Source organism: Strongylocentrotus purpuratus, unplaced genomic scaffold (genome assembly GCF_000002235.5).
Source record: "Strongylocentrotus purpuratus isolate Spur 01 unplaced genomic scaffold, Spur_5.0 spur5_scaffold_9, whole genome shotgun sequence".
In the NCBI taxonomy this organism is placed as follows: Eukaryota; Metazoa; Echinodermata; class Echinoidea; order Camarodonta; family Strongylocentrotidae; genus Strongylocentrotus; species Strongylocentrotus purpuratus.
This window is the reverse complement of record NW_022145615.1, coordinates 19,414,576-19,430,889: the sequence shown is the minus strand read 5'-3', so window position 1 is coordinate 19,430,889 and position 16,314 is coordinate 19,414,576. Positions and strand designations below refer to the sequence as shown.

The 16,314-nt window shown below is 39.3% G+C and overlaps 1 protein-coding gene across 1 annotated transcript; it reads left to right on the top strand.

Annotated features, from left to right (window-relative positions):
- The first annotated feature begins 13,469 nt into the window (after positions 1–13,469).
- On the top strand, positions 13,470–14,342 carry LOC115920522. Its single transcript, XM_030976366.1, has one exon. It carries the CDS (start codon positions 13,470–13,472, stop codon positions 14,340–14,342), a length of 873 nt encoding a protein of 290 aa, XP_030832226.1.
- Positions 14,343–16,314: the final 1,972 nt, after the last annotated feature.

Here is a 16,314-nt window from a genome sequence, read left to right as displayed (position 1 = left end):
GAGGAATTGAAATGGCCTTTTCAGGAGATCATATAAAAGGTATTAATAGCTCCATTTGATAATAATGATTCAATTATTATGCCGTAATTTCAATGCACTTTTTGACTTGACATGATAATAGATTCTTACTCTTGTTTGTATACAATACATGTATGTAGCAGTTTTCTGTAACACAGGAAATAAGTAACTATTACTGAAATAAATTAGAATTCTTACCGGTAGTCATATAATCATTGTTATTTTCAATTTTTTGTGAATTCTCCTACTTTACAAAATATCTTGACGTGCCTTAGAATCTTGAAAAGTGCACAAGTGACAATTTAGCTTGAATTATTGAGCAATAATGGCAGACACGCATCTTTTAATTGAGTTTACAATTGATTTGTCTAACACCTTTTGGTAAAAGTTACACTTTCACCATCACGAAGCGAGGTAGGTGTAGGTGTTCTTCATAATGAGAATACACAGCTCTATTGGGCAGCTTGAAAAGTAATCTATCGCAATTTTCGCAAGGATAATTATTCATTTTACCCCAGATGGGGGATTAATCTAGATTAAGGGCTTCTATATGTGTTCAAGTGCTGACAAACAAGTCTATCAAGTCAGAATCGTTAATTATCATGACATAGAAAGTGCATGAACCGTGTCACTGCTGTCAAAATATAAGCCCCAAAGGAATTGTTGCATGTGTTACAGTAGATATTATGCATCAATATGGTTGCTTGCACACTTTAAATAGCAAATTCAGTCCGCAGGTAGAATACAACTACACAACAACAACAAAAAGAAATCATTCACACAACTTGAATATATATCTGAAAGGTAATTCAGATTATTTAGGGGGCTATGGCATTAAAAAGAAAGAAGAAAAAAGATCCAAAAGGTTAATAATAGTAAGTTAACAAAATCAAAATCTGTCTCGTAGATTGCTGAACTTTGATTTTGTTTTAAAATATGTAGTCAACTGTTCTTGAAAGGCTGGTGCCCCCCAAAAAAACTTCTCAGGGTTTTTTTTTGCACCGACCTCAAATTCTGATTTCCTATATTTGTCTTTGTATGTTTTTATGTCATATGCCTTTGTATTTATTTTAATGGTTAGAAATAAATCAATTGAATTGATTTTTAACAAATAGTAAAGTCTGTAAAGAGCTTGACAGATAAAGCTCAAGTGAAAAGCCATTCTTCTCTGAATAGTTTAAGGACAAAAAATGTAGGCACCTATGTCGTCACTATTGTAGGTTTACCCTAAATATTCTTTTTACATATTAAACAAACTATAAACCTCTTGTTTACATACATGACATGTACAACCTTCTTTACTTTCTTCAGATATACCTTTCTTACAAACCTTAAAGGGCAAGTCCTCCCAGATATTAAGTTGGTTTTGATGAGAAAAACACATCAGTGAAGGTTTGAGAAAATCAGATGAAAATTAAGAATGTTATGAATTTTGGAAGTTGCGATAAATCAAACACAAATTGGCAACTCTGTGATGTATCTTGCGGGCTTATTAAAACCAAATTCATATATTCATATTATATTTTAAAGGAGAATATATATTACTCAAAGCATTCATCCAGATCTATGTATAGCACAAGGTAATACAGGTATACCAGACTAATCATCCATGGCTTTAAAAAGGCTAATGTAAATGCAATTGCACATGCCTACACTGTATACATCAAAGAACTGGCAATGAAACGTATATGGCATCTGCATTTCCCATCAGCTCCATGGGAATGCACCCATTGATTGCTAAACAGGCGGCCAGCAGCAAAACAGAAACCCATCTTCGATTCTTAATTGTGAAGACCCAAAGGCGATGAGCCCCCGTTTTCTGTTGCTTTCTGAAATACACCTGGGATAAACCTCAAGCTTCAATTACATAATCCATGAAGCTCGATCATGCGTCTTTTATGGAAACCGATGCCCTGTGAGTAGAATAGTAGCGCATGTTCCATTGCCTGCAAGAGAGCTACAGGAGGGTCGTGGGTGCTACCGGGACAGCATTCATTAGTTTTCCTTAGAGATTCAAGGCCAGCTTCAAGCATATCAAATACAAAAATTAAAGCAGAAAATTCAAATAACTTTGAGATACATGTATATGATATAAAGTATGCATGGTGGCCTAAAGCTGTAGTTTCAAAGATTATAAAATAATATTTTAAGAGAAAACTACCCAAGTCTTTGTTCCTTGATATTTGTTTTGGATATGTGGTGAGTTATAAAACAGAATCGTAGCAAACATGATCTTTCATAGAGATTCAGAATTCTTCAAATTAAATTGGACATTGAGTGGAAAGGTCCAAGAGATGCTATATAAACTGCAGATATACAAAGTTATATGATGATGATCCTCTCTATGCTATATGCTGTATAAACAGAAACTGTTTTATATGAACTTTTTGCAAATTATGAACCACAGCTGTTTTTACGCTATTTTGGCATGGAAATTGCAAGAATAAGGATCACTTCCAAAAGTTGCTGGTTTATATCATATCATGTACTGTATTACTTGCCATGTTATTTATGTATTACATTGTAGGTAAAGAAGTAGCCTACTTCAGGTTGTAGTATTCTTTTCTTTTCCCAGCATCCATGTACAGTGTGTACACTTTGTCTTTGCCAAATAACAACAACTACTACTACTACAACTACTACTACTACTACTACTACTACTACTACTACTACTACTACTACTACAACTACTATTACTACTACTGCTGATGCTACAACTACTACTACTACTACTTCTTCTACTACTACTACTACCAATACTACCATCACTACCACTACCACCACCACCACTACCCCTATCACTACCACTACTACTGCTGATGCTACTACTACTACTACTACTACTACTACTACTACTACTACTACTACTTCTTCTACTACTACTACCAATACTACCATCACTACCACTACCACTACCACTACCACCACCACCACCACTACCCCTACTACCCCCACCACCACTACCACTACTACTACTACTGCTGCTGCTACTACTACTACTACTACTTCTTCTACTACTACTACCACTACCACTACTACTATCACTACTGCTACCACTACCACCACAACCACTACCCCTACCCCTACCACTACCACTACAACTACTACCTATTATGAACCACAGCTGTTTGTGCACTATTACGTCATGGAACTTTCGGGAACAAGGATCACTTCAGAAAGTTGCTGGTTTTATATCATTTCATGTAAAGTACTGAATAAAAGAGTACTTGTCATCTCATGTACAATTACAGTTGAAAGGGCCGCTGTTTCCTAGCCGTAGAGCAAACGTGACTGAGGCATAAATCAGCGTACACAGGCACAGTAACCACATGGATAAATCCATGGATGTTTTCTTCTTAAAAATATGTAACTTACAGCCTTTTCACACACAGCTAAAATTCATCGTATCTAGAAATGATTAGTATTATAAACGTGTTTAACTCAACAGTTTTAAACATGTTTATAGAAATATTTCCCTGTGTGAACATCGTTTACACGATGTTGGGATAGATACGAAGTCGCGATTCATACGCCCCTAAAAGCAGGCTGCAGATACGAAGTTCGTATCTAGAGAGCTTGACATTTTGTGTGTGAAAGGTTATTCGTGTTTAAACGTGTTTCAGACGTGTTTAAACTGGATGGAGCGTGCGCTTTGATTGATATGACATGACCTTCAATGCGCAATGGCACTACTGCGCATTTTACGAGCAGTAGTTAATCACGAAACGATTAACGATCGCACCGAAATTTCTGTGTGTGAATGATGTCGTATGTTCAGGTGATTTAAAGCCCTTTAAACTAATCATGTTTATAGAATTTTAGCTGTGTGTGAAAAGGCTGTATGTTGCTTCATTTGTGCCCAGGCACCACAAAACAACACATAAAAGTTTAAGTGTCTGAGCTTCAGTATATTGTATGACTTTATGAGCGTCCTTATTATCGAGCCGTCATGTCAAAATTAAATACTGTGCTTTAATAAATGTTCTCGTTTCTAGCCTTACAAGGACTTTTGATGGTAATTAATCACTCTAAACAGTAAACATCTGGATATTCACATACTTGTATGTTTTCTTCCTTTTGATTTTGGCTGCAGAAAATCATTTTGGAGGATCTTTTTGATTCAAATTTTCCAAAAATGACTGAGAAAAACAAAAGCTGCATTGACACTTAAACAGTAATATAATATATATATATATATATATACACAATGTATATATATATAATTTATATATACCCCACCCCCCAAAAAAATAAAAAATAAAAATGACTTGCCCAACTAAATCTACATTTTCCCTAAAAAGGACAGATCACATACATGTAGAAGCATGATATCCCCCCTTCAAAATAAAAATGATGCAATACTTTACAAATCCACATGAACAATGATGAAGTAAGTTTATGACTGAATTGATCTATCCCAGCCTTCATGGTGGTATGCCTACATGTACAGATACAGTGTAGAGCTATCACTTCACAGATATCAAACAATCATTCATGTCTCAACTGGACTCATCTTCTCTCATTCACATTAAAGGTTATCCATGCATTTGCACGTAAATGTACATAATTTTGGTCGCAATAATTAGATTGATGAATTCCTGGTGTTTTATTTTGTTGAATACAAAATGGGGAAAAAAAATGCTATCAAATCAATAAATACATTTCAAAACTTTTTTCTTTTTGAATTGAATTCATTCACCGCTTTCATAGGAGAGCGCAAAGTCAAAGCATTTATTAAATGTAAAATAAAAATAAAATAAAAACTAACTTTGAATTTTGTTGGACGGTAAGATATCAATCCATTAATTTCCACATTTTGTAATCATTGTTCATTAAAAAAAAAAATAATTTGTTTCTTGTATCTCTCTTTTAAAAAAAGAAATAAGATATTATGTTATCTGTGAATTATATGATATGAAATTATTTCATCCATTGAATATGAAGTAATCAGCAAAATTGCACAATTTTTTTTTATATTAAAGTGATAGATACTTAGATAGACCCTTCAGGTTCAACACATATATTTCTCAAAAATGCAGTTCCAATTTAGGAAGTGAACATTTTGGGGGAGTGTGCTTGATAAATCCCCTGTTACATGTTTACTAAAATAAACACAAATTGTGAAATGAAATTCTTATCCCTTTGACATTTATCAAAACTGAGCATCACATGTACCTTTAATGATTTGAATGTAGAGCCTGACAAACTAGCGCGCTGGATACTGATTCATGGGGCTTTCATAGCTGGGATTTTAAGCATCCCATGTCATACTCTCCCTGTAGTCTTAGAATTGAGACTGTGTACAAGCAGCTCCTTGATGCAGTTAAAGTATTGCATTGATATGGTATACCATAGATCAATGTAAACGAAGGAACTCCTTGATGGACAAATGGCTCAGATTCAGATTGATTACCATGTATGCACTTGATGTTAAAACCAGCTACTAATTGTAAATCACCTGACCTATCAAATTCTAAGGAGCAATTAATTAGCTGCTCGGTACACAAATACATTTCAGCTATGTGCATTGAAGTGTAAACAGGTATGCTACGTGTACAGTTAATGCTAAGAAATAAACAAATTAATATGTACAGTCGAACCAGTCTATTAAGGCCACCCACGGGAAACAGAAAAGTGGCCACTACTATACACTGTAGACAGGTGACCTTTCTAGACAGGTTCTACAATACATATTTCTCTCCTGAGGGAAAGAATATACTGGCCACTGCAGGCAGGTGGCCTTTATAGAGAGGTGGCCACTAAGGCAGGTTTAAAGATGAAGTTGAGTTCTGGTCATGCGATTGCATTTTTTTTTTAGCAGATGTTTCTGCATTTATTGATAAATCAAATATAAAACATTCAAATAACAATAATAGTATATAATATAATTGATTTACATCAAGAGTGACAACTTAATACACACAAAATAAAACATTAAAAAAAAATACATAATTGAGAGCTTGAAAGTATGGAGGTAAGTAAAAATAATCAAGGTAAATGCAGAGGCCAACTATCATAAGCAAGGAAGCTTGAGTCGATAGCAGCCGGGAAGGGGGGGGGGGGGGTACATGGCGCTGTTTTAGGAGAATGTAGGGGAATAGAGAGTCACATATAAAGATTTTGTTCAGAAAGTATCTGAATAAAAAGTGGAAAGAAATTAATAAAAGAAAAAAGAAGAAAAATGTGCAAGTGTGTGCAAGTGGGTGTGTGCAGGTGAGGTAAGTGTTCGATTCGTATTGTTAATGAACCGGTCATCTAAAATTAATTTAAATAAACTATCAAAACCTCTGAGACCCTTATGATGTTTTTGAATATGTAGATATTAAATATTTTTTCATCGATGCTTTGAATGAATAAAGAGTTGCAGAGTGTTTAATATTGTCAGGTAAAGCATTCCAAATGTCTGGACCATGATGTCTTATCGATTTATAGGGCATAATAATTTTGGGGTTTGTTAAGTGGAAATCAGATGAGTGTCGTGTGGGATAAGAATGTATATCACTATTGTAAACAAAAATATTTCGAAATGCCAAAGGTATAGTATTTATCCAACATTTATACATAAAGATTGCAGTTTGAAAACTGTGAATGTCAGCGATTTTTAATGTTTTTAGTTTACAAAATATTGGATCAGTATGGGCTAAATAATGTGAATGTGTACAAAGACGAAGTGCTTTCTTTTGGAGACGATATATTAACATAGTTTTCATCTTACTACTATTACCCCAAACTATGTTACAATAAGATATGTATGACAAAATGAAGGAATTGTAAAGCATAAATAGTGACTTTTGTGATAGATAATATTTTAATTTATATAAAATGCCTATGCTTCTCGAGACTAGCATGCAAATGTTGTTAATATGACTATTCCAAGTTAGGTTTGAATCAATCATTACACCTAAGAATCAATCATTACACCTAAGCATTGTGAAAGAAACGGTGTGAAACCGACCAGAAAAGGTTGATCATCTAGCATATAAGAATTTGTGTGTGTTGCAAGGATCTGGAATCATCAAAATGATAAGAAATTTGGCCAAGTCTAGGTAAAGTTACAAACACTTGCACAGAAAGATGTATATGGAACTACACGAACACGTGGCGTAAAAAGCCAGCCCCCCAATTTTTATGTTACATGCATATTTAGAATATGAAGGCATTTGAAGAGCCATGCTTTTCAGGGAACATGTCTTAACTGATGTTCTTCCACACTTGCATAATAAGAATGAGTAATGCTCACAAATTATTTTTCACCTCTTAATTCCCAGAACTCAACCTTCTCTTTAACTGTTTGTGTAGGATTTTAGAAAGCATGCAAAATCTATAAATTAATCAGTACTTGAAAATTCACTGGATCATTTTAAGGACAAATAATAATGAACAACAGTACATATTTTTTGTGTCATTATAGTGGAGTTTTTTCCCTAAGAAACCTGAAAAGTTTACTAATCATCAAAACATGTTTTGCTCTTGATGTAAGGGGTTTCATGTCGCTCCAATATAATAAAAATATGGGCTTCTTATATCACTTTCACAAATAGATGTTTTTAGTGTAAAAACACTTTAAGAAAACAGTAAAACAACTTGTTGACTAGACAAGTTCACATGCACGTATCACGCTAGCATAAAAAAGGATGAACGCAGTGAAAAAATATACAGGGTTCGGGGCGAATTAGCCCCTGAGAGTCATAAAAGAGCTCCCAAATTGAAAATTTGCATCGAGTTCAATGCAACCAAATTAAAGAGTGTTATTTTCATACAAGCTAGCTTGAAAAGTGCACCCCCCCCCCCCAATTTTTTTCCCTTGGGTGAACGCAGAACCCATGTCACACTTGGGTTCTGTATACAGGGTTATTATTATATCATCCTTTATTTATTCCATACTATAGAATAGAATACCAGGCAAAGTTTGTTGCAGGTTCGTTTTATACGTTCGAGTTGTAGGCCTACAAATATATTTATTTTCAAGTGCTTGGTACACTTAAATGTCACATATTGATCAAATTCTTTAAAAAAAACTAACTTGTAATGCAATCACCTTCTTGATACATCTATATTTCACAAAAACTCATGAAATGAAAGTGATATGTACATGAAGGGCCTACATGACGCCACATTCTAATGAATAACATCATCTTGTGACTAATGCTGTGGTAAGTTCTCTAAGGCAAGAGCTTAGCCACATCACATTAACATTCATGAGAGAGAGAGAGAGGGAGGGGGGGGGGGCATTTAGGGGCTTGGGGAACCCCTTTGACCCCAAGCCATGGGTAGTCATCATCATTCAATGAAAGCCCCATTGAATGATGGTCATACAAATTGTTTGAAGATGAGCTCATGCACTTCTGACCAGGAGTTATTCACAGCTCACAGTGATCTGTATCTGACATCACTTTCTATTGCTTCCTGATACTAGTGGCATTTACACTGCAAGCAAAATATGTCAGTTTTTCTCACTTTTTGGAGTTTTGTTGGAAGTTGCTAGGCAACTACTCATAAACACAACACAAAACCTCTGAATTGAAAAAAAAACCCGCTTCTGGAGTGTGGTTTTTTGAAAGTCGTTTGGTTTCCAACAGATAAAATGTAGTTGAGCAAATGGGGACCAAGTATGCAGTAACTGATTTGTTTTGCATTGATGTAAGCCTGTAAGGAAATATATACACTGTAGGGTCTATAATTATCTATTATTTGACTGATGATATGATCCAAACTATAATATGTACATCTTTTCATTAAAAAAGTGATTTTTTTTTGAAGCAGGAAAGCTGGGAAAGAACCTCCCCCCCATATCAATTCCTTTCATAGCAAAAGCGCTCCTCACAATTTCTGTAAATTTGGCAGTTTAACGCTACGCGTACCGCCTTGACCGGACTGTGCGGTATCTGTGCAGTTCTGTGTGTAGAGAGGTCGGGCTGTATTCATTATTTCTTGGGGGTGCATAAATTGCTCTAATTATACGTACGCGTGTAATGCGCAAGTTTATTGTGACGGCACTAAACCCATCCCACTCATTGTTACCCTATTTTCATAATGGTACTGACCCAATGAAATGTAGTACAGTGCGCTCGTACGCGCTGCGCTGCGTTTGTACATGTACTGTACTTATGCATGTTCAGTTATATGTGTATGCATAGCATTACGTACATGCATACGGCTAGCTGGCACAAAACCCTGGGTCGGGCTTCTAAAATGGGACATGAAGCATGATTTGACATGAAAAATGACGGAGCTAAAAATGAATCAATCAAAATGAAATTTATATGTATGAAAAGCTTACGTATCATATGTCATTGTCTGTGATTGAGGATTTACAAATTTGACGCAAAACGCGTTGCTGCAAAGTTAAAGATTGGTTTATTGAAAGGCAATCGAGCACAGTACGACCGATCCATTGACATTGTGTATGAGAGAGTAATTTTTTTTAAATGGATTGTAAAGTTCAACGTCAAAGTGACGGAGGTTTTTTTTCAAGTAAGGGCATGGTTTTACATGGAATGTAAAGGAAATGTTTCCTTCTTCTCATATCTCGATTGAGGATATTATTCTCAATTTCGATTTTTAATGGTAAAGAAAAGTGTAAAAAGATGTCGAGAATTTTACCATATGTCATGTAATATAAAATGCGCGCGGGTCGGTTGATCTCCCAAAAGGAGCGCGAAGGAATTGATATGAAAAAAAATACAATCAAAACTTATTGGCCCCCCCCCCCCCAAAAAAAAAAGAAGTTATAAACAAACTGCTCACCCTTCTCTCTTAAAAATAGAAATTTGACATTTCTATAACTTGTGCTTTATAATCAAAATTCCAAGTACAAAAATTGTATTAACAATTATTATTTTGTCTGGTTGGGGGGGGGGGGGGGGGTCCTCTGATATCTCTCTGTGTTTATTCTTATTACCTAAACTTGTTTTTGCTTCATGAAGCCTCCTCAAAATGTAAAGAGTACCCCTTGTTACTATTAGCAAATAACGTTGCCAGGAGCTAGAGTCACACTTTCTTGCAATTTATACGTCAGGCTGGTAACGATCTCTGAATAATCGATGGCCCACCATCCATTAGAGATGTCAATAATGTCCTTGAACTTTGCTGGGTGCCCTGATAGGAGGGCTCATAGGTACAGACCCTAGGATAATCATTGGTCCCTGTACCATAAGGTCTTGTTCACGTATGCGGGGGTAAATCGCTGGCGCAAAATTAGCGAAAATCACTTCACATTTGCTACCTTTACATGTATTTATGTACAACACTCAGATATAAGTGAATATGCAAAGGAGCTCTGTTGCAGAAAGCTACTTTTTTCATCCCCATCTGCCATTAATTTACACAGAAAACCAAGTGACGTTTTTTTTGTGAAAAACCCAGACTTTACCAATAAATGCCCTTTAAAGTTAGAGTTAAAGAGAAAGGGGGGGGGGGGTTCTGGTACTGGTACATAAAAATGAAAAATAATTATGTTGGCATGGAAGAATATCATCAAGAGAAAATTCCCTTGAAAACAAGAATAGCCCTCTAGATGCCCTAATAATCACGTACGACTAGGTACATGTATACTTTGAAACTTTCAATAAAATTTAGATGCCAAGTGTACAATTGTTAAAGGGATTCAGTAACTTTGTCTCAGATTCTGAAACAAAATCCTGGATTTAGCTCATGCTGCAATGATAATTATAAACCTTTAGATTAGTCAGGAACCCTATAGCCTCTTGTCGATGCCCTCGCGCTGTTGGAGTCTCTAAATTCTGACGAGCGAAGCGAGTCAGAGAAACCGAGGCGCTTGCGCGGAGGGCCTCTTGACAAGTGATCTGAATTATATATTCATGAGACCCGATTTCCTACTGAATTATGCATGTCTAGACCGCAGCGATTGTGTGTGTGTACGTGTGTGTTCGGGATTGCCCAACTAGGCTAGTCTGCAAGCACAGACCCTAATTTGACACTTTATCAAAAAATCATTGTGCCTTGAGAGAAGCCTAGCCCAGCTATCTACTGGTACCTACTGGTTGTACCAATATAGGTCAGGAGCAGCTATAGTACGTGGCATATGGTAGTCTTATGGTGCACACTCTCTTTTACGACTGACCAGGGTTTGTGCTTGCAGACTACAACTAGGCGGCCAGTCTCGCTCTCACGGAGGGAATTCGCACAGAGCGGTAGATATTACGTCATAGTAGCTCTCTCTGATTGGATGACTTTCACCGAACTCTGCTGGGTCGGAATATTCGCCAAACAAAGTAAAACATAAGAAATCCAGATCACTTGTCAAGAGGCCCTCCGCGCAAGCGCCTCGGTTTCTCTGACTCGCTTCGCTCGTCAGAATTTAGAGACTCCAACAGCGCGAGGGCATCGACAAGAGGCTAGGAACCCTATGGCTTTTACAAGCCGATTGGCTGTCTGATTATCAAGATATTTATGATTAGAAATCAAAACCAAATTTTGCGTTTGCCAAATGGTTTAAATAACATTACAGTTGTAGCGACAAATGTTACAGTGCATTCATTTATAATTCACTGGTATACATATTGTGTTTTTTAATCCAAAATGGCCGCTTTAGAAGTCATTGAGAGTTCGAGGATTTGGTATTACGCCATGTCCTCAGAACTGGTTTTAACTCGATTTATTATATAACGATGTTTATTCATTAGTATGTTGATCACATGACCAATTAACATAGATGTACGCGTATTTATTCATAAGTATTTAGATCACGTGCCTTATTAACATACATGTGCGCTTGTTTTGAACCAATCGCGCTGTAGTTGATTGGCGCTCTTCGGATTTTCCTGTGCGGGAATCAGTGAGCTGTTTTAATATTGGTATACACACATGCTGTTATTGTGTTGATATTTGTACCTAGAAAATTGTATCCAACGAGGATTGAACTGCTACGTCCCCGGACCATTCCCGGTGGACGTGCTCACCTATTTACATCTTGTACGTTTTGCAAGATATATTTTGACTCTCTCGATGTTCAACATTGACGACACTTTAATTCACCAGCAGTGAGAATAGAACATTTAATATGATCTAACGTTTTTCTCACCTGCATTATTGTTTGACAACCTTTTATCATCGACTTCATATATATTGTCTCGACATTTGATTCTTCGACCTGCATCGCAAGTCACTGAAGTTGATCTATTGACATTGACTGCATCATCATTGTATTCATCTGTTAACTGATTCATCATCGTTGTCTTCATCACCGTTGTCTTCATCATCGCTGTCTTCACCAGCGTCGTCTTCATCGTCGACTTCATCATCGCTGTCTTCACCAGCGTCGTCTTCATCATTGTTGTCATCATCGTTGTCTTCAACATCGTCTTCATCATCGTGGTATTCACCTAGCGTCGATCATCGTCTGCATATCCTACGCGATCGACAACCAGCTCGTCGACCGACAACCAGCTCGTCGACCACTGTTTTCGACTAGCTAGTTTCTACATCTACCTAGAACTTGAAGAAGATCTACTTTGAATTCAACTCCAATGACTCACGTAACGTTAATTATATTGTGATTTATGCTTTGCATTGTTTGTCATTGTGAGGCCTTATTTTGACTGACTGAGTGCCTGTTGTTGAGTGCGTACGCTTACTAACACATATTTTACATGTTTATAATTGCACTAGTTCTAGGCCTATGCCTGGTCTACTGATCTAGATCTGCTATAGTCTAGTCTAGATCCACCGATATATTGTTGTATTCTCGTGTTGTGCATTCCGTACACATACACAAGTAGAGATTTGTTTAGCGGTTTCTTGAACCACAATATTTCGTGCCTATGTAAGTAAATCTAAACGCTGTCTAGCTTAGATTTGAGTAGTATTTTCTTGACTGTTATTATTCATGCAGTGGGAATGATATTTAACTGACTCGTTTTAGTACTGTTTTAAGTTGTACTGAACAGCTAGACTCCTGATATTTCGAGACTTGTATTCAGCGGTAATCATTAATACCATAGTGACTAAGTTGAGTCTCCTTTACATTAATGTGCTGTTGGAAGTTATCTATGTTTGATTATTAATAGTAACTACCAAGGGCCTAGTGATAGTTTAATTGTCTGTCACTGTTGAGATAGACAGAAGAGGTTTCTGATAATTCTGTAATCATTGTATCTTATGTGAAATTATAGAATATAGAACCAGTTTTTAACCATAATCAATTTGTCTGGATGTGATCATTTATTAAGTGTTTTCTTGTCTGGAGGGATACTGCTTTTTAGTAGTTTAATTAAAAAAGGGAATTATGTGGGATTACTAGTTAACACGCAACATAGTCCATACCCCATGTAGTTTTCTAAATTGGTGACCCCGACGTGATCCCCCTGAGATAAGAAACATTTAGTTAGATTACCTTTGCTTATTAATATTTTTTGTTTACCATTAGGTAATCACATTTCTTACTGATACACTGAATTTAGATTTGTGAACAGTGGACGTGGCGCGTCGTCATGCCCGCACCAAATACTGCCGAGGAGGGCCCTCCGCCGGAGCATGAGCAGGCGGGAGCCGCGGCCGGGGCTAGCGTACAGGCCACCCAAGGCGTCGGCGCAGTCAGCATTAAGCTCCCCCCTTTTTGGAGGGGAGACCCGGAGGTATGGTTTGCCCAAGCCTCTGCTCAGTTTGAGACTAGAGGCATAACCAGCGAGCAGACCAAATATGCCTATATTATAGCGACATTGCCGTCGGATGTTGCGCTCGAGATCCGCGACATATTGATTAGTCCACCCCTGATCAAGCCTTATACTGAGCTGCGTGCCCTGCTCATATCGCGAATGACCTCCTCTGAACAGCGCCGAGTTCAGATGTTATTGAATGAAGAGGAATTAGGCGACCGAAAACCTAGTCAACTTCTGAGGCGCATGCAGCAGCTGCTTGGCATGCAGCAGCTAGAGAAGGGGATTTTGCGGGAATTGTTTCTGCAGCGCCTGCCACAGAATGTCCGCCTCATTCTGGCATCATCGAGCGACGCGCTTCCGCTTTCTGAGTTGGCCAATTTAGCCGATAAAATTCTAGAAGCGTCAATTCCCGTCACTGGAATTTCAGCACCCAGCGCCACAGTCGCAGCTGTATCTAACTCTAACCCCGATCTTCAACACCAAGTCCTTGAGCTCACGAAAATGGTGAAGGAGCTGACTGCCACTGTCGGTCGCATGCGGAGCCGAAGCCGAAGCCGCAGCATGAGCAGTAACCGTAAGCGCGACTCATCCGGTAGTAAATCAGCGAGCACTTCAGAATTGTGCTGGTATCATGAGAAGTGGGGTGAGAAGGCTCACCAGTGCCGCCCACCATGCACATATAGCAAGCCGGCGGAAAACAACTAGGCCAGGAGGTGGGCGCGACAAGCCTCACTGGCCCTCTTCGTGACGGTCGCTTGTTCTATGTCACAGATAGAGATTCTGGGACACGATTTTTGGTCGATACGGGTGCCGCGGTAAGCGTAATTCCTGCCAACACCGCTGATAAGAGGCACCTTATGCCACTCGTTTTGCAGGCTGCAAACAAGACGCGCATATGCACATATGGGCAGCGTGAGCTCACAGTGTGTATTGGGCTGCGGCGTTCGTTTAAGTGGTCATTCATATTGGCCGATGTTTCGCAGCCTATCCTCGGCGCAGATTTTTTGAGGCATTACGGCTTACTGGTGGATTTGCGCACAAACCGACTTTGGGATGCCACCACTAGTCTGTCCGTACATGGCATCGCCTCCGACTTACCGTCGCTGAATCTCACAATAGTGCAAGTAGACTCCGATTCTGTCTACAAACGCTTACTTGCCGAGTTCACGGAAGTAACTCGGCCCATGTTTAAGAACTGTCCGTTGAAACATGACGTCACACATAGAATACTCACAACCGGCCCACCAGTTTCGGCACGACCTCGACGCTTAGCGCCGGACAAACACAAGATCGCTAAAGACGAGTTTGGCCGGTTACTCGATTTGGGCATTGTCGAGCCCTCAGACAGTTCATGGGCGTCGCCGCTCCACATGGTGCCAAAGAAGTCAGGCGGTTGGCGACCATGTGGCGATTACCGCGCTCTTAATCGCGTGACCGTCCCGGATCGCTATCCCATTCCGCACCTTCACGACTTTGCCGCACAGTTGCGAGACAAGTGCGTATTTTCCAAAGTTGACTTAGTGCGCGCATATCATCAGATCCCCGTACACCCTGATGATGTGAAGAAGACCGCGCTGACAACCCCTTTTGGGTTATTCCATTTCCGACGCATGCCATTCGGACTACGCAACGCGGCGCAAACCTTTCAAAGGTTTATTGATAGGGTCGTCCGTGACCTGCCATTTGTATTCGTGTATCTTGATGATATTCTTGTTGCCAGCGAGAATCCCGAACAGCACGAGACTCATTTGCGCCAGCTGTTCACAAGCCTCCGTGATTATGGAGTAGTAGTGCATCCTGACAAATGCCAGTTTGGAGTCGAAGCACTAGACTTTCTAGGGCACCATGTGACTGCCCAGGGCGTCTCCCCGATGGATGACAAGGTCGCGGTAATTCGCAAATTTCCGCGCCCTACCTCGCTACGCCAGCTGCGCCGGTTCTTAGGCATGGTTAATTTTTACCGCCGATTTATGCCTAAGTGCGCATCCTCGCTGGCCGCCTTGACTGATTTGCTGCGCAAGCAACCTAAGCGCTCTCGAAAGGCGTTAGATTGGTCCCCTGTGTGCGACTCTGCTTTCGCGGCTGTCAAAGAGGACCTCGCGAACGTCACGATGCTTACATACCCGTCTGTTGAGCTACCTACAAGCCTCGCGGTAGACGCTTCCGATCTCGCCGTAGGTGGTGTGTTACAGCAACTCCATGAAGGGGAGTGGCGACCGCTTGCGTTCTTTTCTCGCCGCCTCAAGCCTCCCGAGACTAGGTATAGTACCTTTGGTCGAGAGCTGCTAGCCATTTACCTCGGAATACGCCATTTCCGATACTTCTTAGAGGGGCGTGATTTTTTTGTTTTTACAGACCACAAGCCTCTTACCTTCGCACTCAAGACATCGCCCGATCGACATTCCCCTAGGGAAGCGCGGCAACTCGATTACGTGTCACAGTTTACCTCCGACATACGCCATATTCGAGGCGTTGATAATCAGGTAGCTGATGCACTTTCTCGCACCGAGATTGACTCAGTGCAATTACCGAACTTGATTAACCTGCGTGTAGTCGCGACCGACCAAGTCGATGACGTTGAGCTCGCTGCTCTGCGCTCAGACACGTCAACCTCGCTCAAATTTGAGAAGGTCCTCCTTCCGGAAGGGGACGCGCACATTTGGTGCGACATGTCCAC